This window comes from Perca flavescens, chromosome 22 (genome assembly GCF_004354835.1).
Source record: "Perca flavescens isolate YP-PL-M2 chromosome 22, PFLA_1.0, whole genome shotgun sequence".
Lineage (NCBI taxonomy): Eukaryota > Metazoa > Chordata > Actinopteri > Perciformes > Percidae > Perca > Perca flavescens.
The window spans coordinates 25,080,687-25,094,048 of record NC_041352.1 but is presented as its reverse complement, the minus strand read 5'-3'; the positions used below and the strand labels follow the sequence as shown (position 1 = coordinate 25,094,048).

General features: G+C 38.9%; 1 protein-coding gene across 1 annotated transcript; it reads right to left on the bottom strand.

The window, feature by feature from the left end:
- Positions 1-8,012: 8,012 nt before the first annotated feature.
- Positions 8,013-11,447, bottom strand: LOC114548953 (neoverrucotoxin subunit alpha). The gene is made up of 4 exons (XM_028569006.1): positions 11,425-11,447; positions 11,167-11,266; positions 8,888-10,348; positions 8,013-8,767 (listed from the first exon to the last, which is right to left on the bottom strand). The coding sequence occupies exons 2-4, from the start codon at positions 11,255-11,257 to the stop codon at positions 8,208-8,210; spliced, it is 2,112 nt and encodes a 703-aa protein (XP_028424807.1). The 5' UTR covers positions 11,258-11,266; positions 11,425-11,447; the 3' UTR covers positions 8,013-8,207.
- Between the last annotated feature and the right edge of the window lie 1,915 nt (positions 11,448-13,362).

The window sequence follows — 13,362 nt, the reverse complement described above, 5'->3', positions numbered from 1 at the left end:
TAACATACTATACTATAACTTTTTTTTTAACACACTATGACTTTTTTTTAACATACTACACTATGACTTTTTTTGACATTTTTCGACATACTATACTATGACTTTTTATTTTTTCTACATACTATCCTATGACTTTTTATTTTTTCTACATACTATACTATGACTTTTCAACATACTATACTATGACTTTTTTTAACATACTATACTATGACTTTTCAACATACTATAGTATGAACTTTTTTGACATACTATACTATGACTTTATTTTTTCTACATACTATCCTATGACTTTTTTTGACATACTATACTATGACTTTTCAACATACTATAGTATGACTTTTTTTACTATTTTTGACATACTATACTATGACTTTTTTTACTCTTTTTGACATACTATACTATGACTTTTTTTACTATTTTTGACATACTATACTATGACTTTTTTTAACATACTATACTATGACATCTGGCGCAGCACTCCCACTCTCCTTCTTGGTCAAATAGCCCTTACACAGCCTGGAGGTGTGTTTGGGGTCATTGTCCTGTTGAAACATAAATGATGGTCCAACTAAACGCAAACCGGATGGGCTGGCATGTCGCTGCAGGATGCTGTGGTAGCAATACTGGTTCAGAATGCATTCAAGTTTGAATAAATCCCCAACAGTGTCACCAGCAAAGCACCCCCACACCATCACACCTCCTCCTCCATGCTTTACGGTGGGAACCAGGCATGTAGAATCCATCCGTTCACCTTTTCTGTGTCGCACAAAGACACAGCCGTTGGAACCAAAGATCTCAAATTTGGAAGTAATGATGGCCACTCGTTTATCTTTACTTAGCTGATTGGTTCTTGCTATAATATGAATTCTAACAGTTGTCCAATAGGGCTGTCGGCTGTGTATCAACCTGACTTCTGCACAACACAACTGATGGTCCCAACCCCATTAATAAGGGAAAAAAGTCCACTAATTAACCCTGACAAAGCACACCTGTGAAGGTAAAACCATTTCAGGTGACTACCTCATGAAGCTCATTGAGAGAACACCAAGGGTTTGCAGCGTTATCAAAAAGCAAAGGGTGGCTACTTTGAGGAATCTAAAATATAAGACATGTTTTCAGTTATTTCACACTTTTTTGTTAAGTACATAATTCCATATATGTTCATTCATAGTTTTGATGCCGCCCCCATTCTTTTAGTGTTACATAGTTGTTTGTGTATGTAATAGATGTATAAAGAATAAAAAAACACATTTCACTCCAAATGGAGCTTTCTCTCCAACAGACAGCACTTTTTCCTCAACTTCCTATTTGAAATTCCTCAATTAGTTATGTCATTGATTGAGAAGGCCAGTCCAGTTTTTCCCATGTGCTGCCCATAGGTGCTGCCTGAGCAAGCACAGCCTGCCCAGTGGTTTATTTTTACTTGGTTGACCAATTACAACAGAGTGGGCCTGCTGACCAATCAGAGCAGACCGGGCTTTTCAGGATGGCGGCCCAAGAGCTCAGACACAGTGTTTCAGACAGAGGAGCTGCAGCAATGAGCCGTATGAGAAACATCAAAGCACGTAAAACTATTCTAGTAGACCCCAAGAGTACAAATATGACACTGATAAGGAGCTCTTTAAATCAAGGTTTCATTTTAACTTGTGTGCTGAGTTTAAGTTAAAATCCAGTTTTAATATTCAAAATCAAGTAAATGATAACGCTTAGACTTTTTAATAATATTTTATTGATATTATACAAAGGAAGCAATTACATACAGTACATAATCAGAGAAAAAAGGTGGACACACTTCATGATAAAAAAGCCCACAAAATATTTTATCAAGTGCCAAGGTGTACATCTGTACATATTTACATTTGCACGCTACAGTACATGAACAGTTACATTACATTACATGTCATTTAGCTGGCGCTTCTATCCAAAGCGACTTCCTATTAAGTGCTTTCAACCAAACAGGTACAAACACCAAACAAGTAGCAAGTGCAAGTACATTAGCTTTAAATAAGCGGAACTACAAAGAGCCATATGAAAGTGCAGGTTCAAGGGTATATATATATATATATATATATATACACACACTTTTTTTATCCAAGGTGCAGTCGGAAGAGATGGGTTTTTAGCCTTCAGCGGAAGAGGCTTTCGGCCATCCTGATGTCGATAGGGAGCGCATTTCACCATTTAGGAGCCAGGACAGCAAGTGTTCGGGATTTCATTGAGTGATTAGTTGTCCCTCGCTGTGAGGGGGCAGCAAGCAGGTTGGCTGATGCAGAGCGAAGTGGGCGGGTTGGGGTGTATCCCACCCACGGCGAGTCTGATGAAAACTGTGTCTGTCCGGTTCAGCTCTGACATTTTCTCGCATTGCACAGAGCTGTGAAGGAATAATCTCCGAGATTATGTTATGTTCTGCCAGCTAACAGCAATTTAAATTGCCCATATTATGAAAAAAAACATTTTGTTCTGGAATTTGGGGTGTTATACTGTGTCTCTGGTGCTTCCACACGCATGCAAAAAAAAAACATCCATGTTGTTTTTAGTGAGATACAGGTTCCTGAATGTCTTTTGCCTTCAGTCTCTGGGTGAGCTGTTCAAAATCTGCAGGGCTTTCTACATCACTAGCCGAAACGAGGGGTGCTAACCTTAGCATGCTAGCGCTAGCATGGCAAAACACTGCTACAACACAGACCAGTTCACCATAATATGTCCCTGTTTGCAGGTATACCACCCAAAGTTGGAAGTGCACCCTCGTTTAGAAGAAGTCTCCCTACTAATCCTGCCTTGTACTGACTGAAGTTGGAGAAACAGATAACTATCTGATGTGATCCTTACCTAGCTACTGCGCATGTACGACTCCCAACAAAACTGGTAAAGAAGTGCGATGTCTCACTCTGTAGTTAAAACAGAGAGCTGAACACCCAGGGTGAAAAGATGAACTGCAGCAATGTGCAGTACAACAAAATATGGTGTTTTTTTGGAAATTAAACCATGAAACCTATTCTGGTACAACCTCAAAATACAATTATGAACCTGAAAATGAGCATAACATGAGCACTTTAATACAATAGCAGGAAAAGAGTCCCCCCCCTCCCCCGCTGTTCTAAAGCGCTCTGCATGTGGCGTCTGCGTGTAATGTGCAGGTTACCTTCCCCCCAAACACGGACACACATATACAGATACGTCTCGCTGCCAGTTGTCTGTAGCTGGCTGTGCTTTGCATGTGTGGCATTCTAAAACGTCCTTCAAATTGTGGTTTGTTTATTAAAAGTCAAAGACAGTCCAAAGTAGTGCAACTTTGCACATTTTTGTGGGTCTGTGGTGTCACATTTTAGCTACCAAAGCTCCGCTGCTTTCTTCCTCTCTGTGTCTGGTCCTGCACTGAGCTCAGTCAGTGTGTAGTGGGAGAGGGGGAGTGGCCAGCAGCTAGGGCCGCAAAAGTCAATTTGTGCTTCTTTTACCGATATCTTTTGTATTTCTAATCCAAACAACGTCACTGCACTACTCGTGCCCATAGCAAGACACCTGTCAAGTTTGAAATCCATCGGACTAACGGTTCAAGAGATATGCGCATAACAGCATAACATAAAGTTCCTGCAATATATATACATACATACATACATACATACATACACATATATATATAAATATATATACACACACACACACACACACACACAAAAACGTACATATATTGACAACGCCACCTTGGGAGGATTTATGTTCTGTCATTTTAGGGTTATTTGCATTTAAAAATGTGAGTGTGTCATGAATACTACAGGTTTTAATATTTGGTACAGTCAACTTTTTAATCTAAAATAAAGAAAGTAACACACACTGGTGAAGTCAGGTCTCCACTTTATTGAATATTCTGCTCAAGAAGAGAGTAAACATATCCAACAGGTGTTGCAGTGTCACAGGAATCTGACATTTCTTCAGCTCTGTAAACATCAGCAGGGTTTGCAACAAAATGATGTTACCAGGGACTCCTTTTTCTTTTAGAGCTATGAGTTATAATAACTTGAAAAGACAAAGCAACCATGTGTTGATACAAGCTCGGTATCTTTAAGTATCAGGAAATAAAATACAAAGTTACAATAGAAATAATTATTTGTGATGTAACACGCGATGAAAGTTTAAACTGATTGTGAAGCACTTCAGCAGTTTGAGAAGTAGGCTGTGCATCAAATCAACATCAACTGCTTAACAGGAAAATACATTTCTTCAACTCTATGAACATCAGCAATGTATTTAAAGCTACATTGTGTAAGAACATATCTCCTATTCCGAGTGCATTTCAACTCCTATGGTGGCCGAACCAGAAATTAGCTCTTAGTACCTCCGTCGTTTACACGCAGCTGTTCTAGACACTCCAATATTAACTTTGGTCTTGTTGCTTTGCCTGTCGCGTTGTTGTTTTAATTAATTTTAATTCTCTTTTTCGCTTCCCTAGGGAGTATTCTCCCCCTGGCTTTCGCCACGGGGCCATTGAGTTTAAAAGCGCAAAAGGCGGAGGTATGTCCCTCTTTGGCTAATGTATTTTAGAGATGGAGGTATGTCCCTCTTTGGCTAATGTATTTTAAAGATGGAGGTATGTCCCTGTTTGGCTAATTTATTATACAGACGGAGGTATGTCCCTCTTTGGCTAATGTATTATAAAGAAGGAGGTATGTCCCTCTTTAGCTAATGTATTTTAAAGATGGAGGTATGTCCTTCTTTAGCTAATGTATTTTAAAGATGGAGGTATGTCCCTAAGCCTCCATCTTTAAAATACATTAGCCAATGTATTATAAAGATGGAGGTATGTCCCTCTTTGGCTAATGTATTTTAAAGATGGAGGCGCTACTTGGCGGCCGTCATTCGAGCGACTCGCTCTCATGTATTCTGAATGATTCTAAACGGCAGATTCTATGCGTACGAGAATACTTTGACTAGTTGGTGGAAGTAATTACACATGAATGAGCAGATATTTGTGAAAGAACAAAGTTTTTTTATGCTAAGAATCAAATCAAAAAAATTACACAATGTAGGTTTAACATCTAACATAAAAAATGTGTTAACAGTAACTCTTTCCGCAAAACAGTAGTCGTTAACTGAACCCAAAGTCAAGCTTAAGGTACAGACTTTAAAGACTAACTTAATGATTCCTCTTGGATTCTGAAAACACAACTATTTAAAAAAAAAAAACTGAACAAAGAAGAAAAGAAAGACTTCCTGTGACGTCATGGTCGTGGCAGCAGCCTGATTTTTAAGCTCCCGGAGGAGAATTTGTAAAAACTAGCCAAACCTTAATATAAACCTTATTTTCTGCAAAAAACACTCACATTAATCCATCGAAATGGCCTGCAATCGAAAAGATACGGATAAGAAGGGTAAAGCATCGAAAAAAGATGAACAACCGAACCCAAAGGATGAGGGAGGTGAAGAGCACATGGCGGCAGTGCTAGCCGAGCTGCGGACACTAAGAAAGGAGCACGCTGAAGCCTCTAAAGACACTAAAGACTCCTTAACAAGAGTAGAAGCCGCGCTGGCCGAAGTAGACGAAAGGATGACGAAACTAGAACAGTGTATGACTGAATACGAACAGAGGCTGAGTGATGCAGAAGATAAATTGCAAAGAAATGAGCGAGCCCTTCATTACTTGTTACAAAGAGATGCCAGCTTGTCTGCAAAATGTGAAGACCTAGAGTCCAGAGCAAGACGGAATAACGTCCGCATATACGGCGTGAAAGAAGACGAGGAAACCAACAAAGACATGCTGAGTTTCGTAAATGATCTCATCCGAACCTCACTGACTCAACTTAAATGTAGTGAGAGCACACCGCTCACTGACTATGAAACCGAAAGACGCGGCGAGCCCCCCGAGATCAATTATCATTAGATTTCTGGACTACAGAATCAAAGAAACGGTAATCCAAGAAGCATGGAAACACAGTGCCATATAACGGACAGAGGATTTTCTTTGACCAGGACTACACGTCAGACACCCAGAAGAAACGCAAGCAAGTAAGAGACGTGATGAAATTGCTTAAAGAGAAGAACATCAAAGCTCAATCGCCATTTCCTGCCAAGCTGAAAATTCACCTGAAATCCGGAACGAAAGACCTTCACGACCCTTGCAGACGCGCCCGCTACGCTCGGAGAGTTGGGTATCCAAGTTCAACTGAACAAACGTGAGACTCTACAGGCGGAACTGTTGAAATAAACAATAAACAAATGGTCCGAGGCTTAAAAGACTACTTTGCTCAAAGGAAAATGGAGGCCTGGACTTGACTAGCCTTAAAACATACTATTGGGCAGCCCAACTGAGATCAATGGTCGCGTGGATGTCCCAAGATACTGACACTATATGGGTTGGAATGGAGCACAGTGAATGCCCAAATTTCCCATTAGACTCAATCCCATTCCTAAACCAAGACATATGGGGGAAAAAGAAGATTACTAATGTATGGAGTAAAAACACCTTAAAAATATGGTCAATTGTGAGGAAAAAACTACAGCTTCTTATGACTATTTCTAGAGCTATAAGGATAGCAAACAATTGTGAGTTCTCCCTAGCTAGGCTGGACAAGGGTTTTCTGAAATGGACAGAAAGGGGTCTAGTAGTTTTGGACCAGCTGTTTGACGGAGCAGCCCTGAAATCATTTGAACAGCTCAAAGAGAAATATGATTTACCAAACCAAGATTTCTTTAGGTACTTACAAATTACCTCATTACCTCCAAAACCATCAAGAACGGGAAAAGCTCTGCTCCCTACATACAAAAATAGAACACTTATTCATATCAATAACAAAAAGATTAGTAAAGTCAAAATTAATTTCACATATTTACAAAATATTGCAGGAAGAATTTAAAGGAAATAATTTAGATATTAAAGAAAAATGGGAGTGGGAGACTTCGTGCAGTCAAGGACACAGGGTAACCAGTAGTCCTAACTGGAAGGAATTCGGATGGAAAATTAAAATGAGATATTTTAGAACTCCATTCATAACATCAAAATGGAGCAACAGTTCAGACGGCTGTTGGAGGGGTTGCGGCTTGGTGGGAGATCACACCCATATATTTTGGGACTGCCCAAAGATATCAGAATATTGGCAAAGTGTACAAAAAGAAATAAAAAACTGTCTTTGTATAGATCTACCTCTCAAACCATCATACTTCGTGCTAGGGATACTGCCAGCTGACACTGAAGAGAATAACCAAACATGTTTGCTGAGAATCCTTCTTTTAATAGCGAATAAGGTAATCACAGCCTCTTGGCTGAAGCCACACCCTCCAACAGTTGCACAATGGAGGGAAAGAATCCAAGATGTTTACAACATGGAGCATACAACAGCATTATTACAACTGAAAGTAGATGTATTCCTAAATAAATGGTCTTCCACTGCCCAACATTTTCATTTGATATGACTATTATGCAGACTATATCTTTCTTATTTTTATTTTACTTATTTATCATTTATTTTGGTAATTTGTATTGTAAAAAATTCTGTATTATCTACCAAATGTATATGTGGTATTGCAGAGAAGAGGATCTTTCCCCTCACATATATTTTTGTTAGGATGGAAGACATCTATGGACTGCTATTCTATGTGTAGACTTGCCCTTGACACCTTACTGTACCATCAATACTGTATCATCAAAATGTTAATTTGCGACATATTGTATGACTGCACTTGATAATAAGAAATAAAGGAAGTTCAAAAAAAAAGAAGAAAAGAAAAAACAAAATGCTAAATAAAACAAAAAGGCACTTTATATCTATCTAATATACACTTTAGTTTAATTTATATCCCATCACCAACATGATCATTTCAACAAAATAAGTTAATCATTTTTCATCAGCTATGAGTTATATTTTAACATACAAGTGTTGACGAAGCCCTTGTGTATCAATATAAGCTTTTTATCTTTAAGTATCAAGCATTAGAATAGAAATTCAATATTAAAAATATATCTATTATCTATCAAGTAATGAAAGTTTAAACTTATAAATCTTTGAAGTACTAACCAGTTTTAGAAGAAGGCTGTGCATCAAATTAACATGAACATATTGACAGAAAATCACACAAACAGCCACCTATTGATAAAATCATCAATGTTCCTGGTCCCTCTGGGTTTGAATGCATTGTTTAAATTTGTGAATCATGTTCAAGATAAAATGTAAACCCATATCCCCATTTACAGACCAAGAATCCGAGAAGTATTACTCCTATTCAAGTGGACACAGGTATGCATAGTTTTGTTCATGATAGACCATGAATCCTGGGTAAACAGGCTCAGTGAATGTGGTGCGAAAGGTGTAGAAGTGCCTCAGTGTGTTAGAGGAGACTCTGTAGAAGGACAGAGTGCCGGCAGGCCAGTCCAGATACACCCCGACTCTGTTACAGTCATCAGAGGGATAAGGACTGCTCCACACCACCTGATTATTATAAAATGCTTTAAGTGAGTGTATCTTACTTCCAGCAATTTTGCCAAAAGCCCATGATATGGTATTTCTTCCAATTAGACTATCTGGACGGCCTGATTTTCTCTCAATTTCACTGTATGCAATGGCAACATAAATAGCTTCTTCAGAAGAATCATTCCACTCAAACTCCCAGTAATGTTGCCCAGATAAGCTCTCTTTGCACAACACCTGAGGATGTTTATCAAACCTCTCTGGGCGATCAGGATACGACTGCCGTGCTCCATGTGTTGCCTTCTTGTTTCTCTCAGACAGAGTGAGGTGGTAGTTTGCAGTGTTGGGGTCCAGGTTGAGATCACAGGCATCTGATGGAGACCAAAACAAAATGTGTTATCAGTTATTCTGATGATGAAACAGGTTTCTGGAGGAGAGTTATTAGTACAGCATGTTTTTTTTTAATCAAAAAAGCATGGAAACAGACTTACACCAGATCAGATCTCTTCTGTCTGTGATGGTCTCCACAGGAGGGAGGACAGGCTTTGAAAAATCTTCACTGACCAGGATGTGGTTCTTGTAATGGTAGACGGTTGCTCCTGTGTGGTTCTTGTTTGCAATGGTTGCTATGAGGAAACAGAATTGACTGTTGTTCTTCAGTGGGTTGGCAATTTGATGGAAAGCTTTGGCTTTTTCTCTCATTTTGGTAACAACTTCATCTGAGTAGTACCATGGATCTTCATTGGTACTTCCTAATTTAGGGAAGTTCAAGTAATCGGCCATCACATCAAGGTCGGTATCGCCCTTTTCCACTGAAGTGAAAACAAAGCACAGAGCATCGTCTACACCTGGAGCAAGAACCTGTCTGTCCAGTGCTGACTGATTTGGGACGATCTTTGTTCCCTCCATGGTATCTACACAGGATCTGATGACGTTGATTTCTCTCTCTTTAAGATCCAGCCACTTGGTTAGTTTTTCATGACTGAATGGTGACTTGTCTCTGTCTTCAAAGAGTTGGTTCAGTGAGCTCTCATCTTCTTTACCTTCACGGATGGAGGGAAGTTTCTTTGCCAAATCCTGCTCGAGGTTGAATGCATAATAACCACACAATTTTTGGAAAGTGCTCAACTGTTTAAGAATCACAGGAAAATTCTCTATCACTTTGTCTTCTAGAGAATCGTTGCATCTTGTTCCTATTTCCCTTAAATCTTCTAGATTATCCTGGGCCTTCCATACTGATCTGTCTGTGATCTCATTCTTCAGCTCAACCGCTTTGGGGTTGAAATTCTTCAGCGGCATCAGCCAGACGTGCACTGGAACAGCCTTCTCTTCTTTTTCTCCCAGTAGCTTTGGGAGTTGTACATAGGTATTCACTGCCTCTTCAAATGTTGCAGGGTTGCTTTCAAGAATGAAGTCTCCGTAGAATTTGCAGGAGAATTTCTGTGTCAGGGCTTTTTCTTCATCAGTCAGCTGAATCTTAACTTTCCCCTCAAAATCAAATGAGGGAATCTTCTTTATTACAGCTTGCATGCTGCCCTGGATGTCCTGAACGCTGCTGGCCTCTAACTTCTCACTGTCAAACACAAAGAAAGCATTTGTCCCATAAAGGATGCCTGTGACTACATGTGTTGCTGAGCTCTTCTGAATGACATCCATCTGTTGGGGCTCCATGGTTAGATGATCAATCATTAACTGCTTGAAGTTGGTGGTAGCTTTGTACTGAAGTGTCACTCTGCTCTGATTGTGGAATTTCTTCTGATCATTCAGATACTTGGCAGATCCTTCAACTTCAATCAGTCCACCCAGGAAACTGACCTTCAGAGAAGCTTCAACATCCAGCAGAGTGCACTTGGATTCAGTGGAGTCAGACGCAGCCATGTCAAATGCACTGGAGTGTTGAGAGCTTTCAGTTATCTTGTCTTGTAGAGTTTTATCATCCCACATTGTCAAACCTATGGAAGTTTGAAACCATCAGTCATCGGATATAACTGGAAAATCATTTTAATGTAAAGTCACAGAAAACTGACAATAATTTAGATTTCTACATGTTGCAGCATATTCTTCTGCAGTTCCCTAAACAGCTTCTATATTCATTGCTTTATTCATTCTTTGACATAAACCTACTTAATAAAAGGAACTACTGGATTGAGAGTAGATTAAAGCCCCGCTTTAATGCAAAGAGTTGGAAGACTGCACACACAATTAAGATTGACACCAAAACTACTGTTTTCTGCTCTAATAATCTCACTCCCTGAATTTTGCAGTACCAAGGTATTTGACCATTACTAATTTGGAACCAATCCTCAATCAGAGTCAGGTTTCATAGGCAAGGCAGCTTTATTTGAACATTTCAGCAACAAGGCAACTCAAAGTGCTTTACATAAAATACAAGAATAGAAGTTACAGTGCAGTATAAGAAAATAGGGCAACCGTAGTCCAGGGATGTTGTAAAAATGGCTCCACAGACGTAATAATTGGCTGAAATTCTACAGTATTTACAATTCAATTTTTCATATTCTGTGCAGGATAATATACCAACAATTTATCATGCACCCATAATATAGTCAACAAATAAATGGTCACATCTACATAGTAGAATTACAAAGCATTTGCTAATTATTTTCATAGGGTTAGGGGTTAGGATTAGGGCTGAATGGTTATTTTTATCTCTTTTGGGGAGTTGATTGACTTCTACACCTATGGTTGAAATAGTGTTACTGCTTTATGAAATTACTTCAGAGTTCCTTTAAGTAGAACTGTGAGAACTTACCTGGGATCAGTTCATCTGTCCGAGCATCATAGAGCATTCCCAGGGTGAAAGGTCGACCCAGGGCAGCGACGGTCTTATTATCTGAGGCCATTTCTCCAACCTGTTGAGAAAAGTGAACACAGCCTTCAGTACAAGAGAGACAGACTGACGGTCTATGATAATCAGAAATACAGTAATTCCCTGTAGACTCTAGTCTGACACTGACAGTTTTACACAGTTTAGTATAAGTTTAAATATATGCGGCGGCCTCTAGCTCACCCAGTAAGAGCGTTTGCCCCACGTTGGCTGAGTCCTGCAGCGGCGTAAAGTCCGAATCCGACCTGCTGCCCTTTGCTGCGTGTCATCCCCCATCTCTCTCCCCCTTTCCAGTCTATCCACAATCACTATAATAAAGGGAAAAAAGCCCCAAAAAATAATCTTTAAAAGAAAATAAAAAAAAAGTCTAAATATGTATCTCTTCATGTCAACCTCTGTCTCTGTCCACTGCTAGATCATTTTACTGACATAGCAATGTCAAGGATCACACTTTTGAACAGTGTGAAAAGAGGGTTAGTGTTTGTGCACATTGCAGAGAGTTGAATGCAGTCATTGAGGAAGTGGTTAAAAGTACTCCGGACAACCATTTGCATTTCCCGAGCCTTATATGGTACAAAAGGAACATACCAGACAGTTGGGTAGACAAACAGGAAATGTGTATCAGAAAAGGAAGCTGTACAACACAGGCAGCTTATATATGTGTATATATATATATATATATATATATATATATATATATATATATATATATATATATATATATATATATATATATATATATATATATATATACTGGCCACCACGAAAGAAACAAGAAAAACGTGCCCGTGTACACAAATCAATAGATTAAATGACGTGACCATTTCACGAACTGCCATGAGACTGGGTTGCTCTCTCATGGGTGGGCCAAATTCTCTGGGTGGGCAAAGCAGAGAAAGGGGAGGTAAGATTCCAGATCGGCCCGTCTGAGCCTTCATTTTCTCAAAGGCAGCAGGATACCCAGGGCTTTGCACTTCTAGCCACTGGGGGACCATAGGCAGGCTGGGGGAACTCATGTTAAAAAACCTCATAAAGTGAAATTTTCATGCCATTGGACCTTTAACATACTTGTGTTGACAAAGCAATCATGTATTGATATGAACTTAGTCTTTAATTATAAGGAAGTAGAATATAAAGTTGCAATAAAAAAACAACATGAACATCATGAATACATCAGAAATCATGATGATTGAAACACCTTAATGGATGAATTAATGAATGTATTGTTCCTGCATTAAGTCATGCATGAGATACTATTAATTATTGTACATTAATGATAATTCATGAAGTACTACATGCATGAATTCATGCATGATAATGATAATTCATGTACCATTATTATAGTGTTACCAGGAATTTTTCTGGTGCTCCTGATTAGCCAATCCGGGCCTGGCTGTGCACGTTTCCAGAGATTAAAGTCAGAATTCTTAGAATAAAGTCAGAATTATGAATACAAATACATTTGCTCATGTGTGGCTCTAATCCTCTTTGAAACTTGAAACTTTGAATTAAGCAGCCATTGCAGGGTTGTTTGATTTGCATTAAGAACTTTATTAACAGGTAGGTTATGTAATGAAGTAAGTTAAATTTGAGTTAAGCTTATATATATTAATAAGTTAAATATATATATAGTACAGTAGTACAATATATATTGTATATATACACATATGAAGAATTCATATATACGTATATATATATACACATATATAAATAATTTAACCATTTATTAAATATTGTGGTTGACATTTGTTAAAGTGAAAAAAATAACAGTTCCATCTTTTGTGTGTTACAACAGTACTGTTTAAGCTTATTGTGGGGGGATGTGCTGTAGAGACTGCCTCACTGTTGGTGTACTGACAACATGACCATGTAGGTGTTACTTTCACACTTGCAAACCGGGGGGCTGATAAACCAATACTTCACACCATTAAAAAAAAAAAACACATACACACAATACAAAAATAAACAGGGTTTCAGTCAACAGTAATGACAAGTCTTTTCACACCATGCTGTCGAGCCAGGACACACTGCCCTCGGTGGAGGTGAAGGAAGTGGCAAAGCTCTCCCTAACAGCACAGGCTTCTCTTGATGCCCTGTTTCCCCCCCATGTTTCTCACTGGC

What these genes read in the sequence shown, in the direction of transcription:
- LOC114548953 (XM_028569006.1), bottom strand. Translation starts at nt 11,257, where the DNA reads ATGGCCTCAGATAATAAGACCGTCGCTGCCCTGGGTCGACCTTTCACC. An exon ending in GACAGATGAACTGATCCCAG is followed by an intron (nt 10,349 to 11,166) that starts GTAAGTTCTCAC and finishes AAACTTCCATAG; the next exon opens with GTTTGACAATGTGGGATGAT. An exon ending in CAGAAGAGATCTGATCTGGT is followed by an intron (nt 8,768 to 8,887) that starts GTAAGTCTGTTT and finishes GGTCTCCATCAG; the next exon opens with ATGCCTGTGATCTCAACCTG.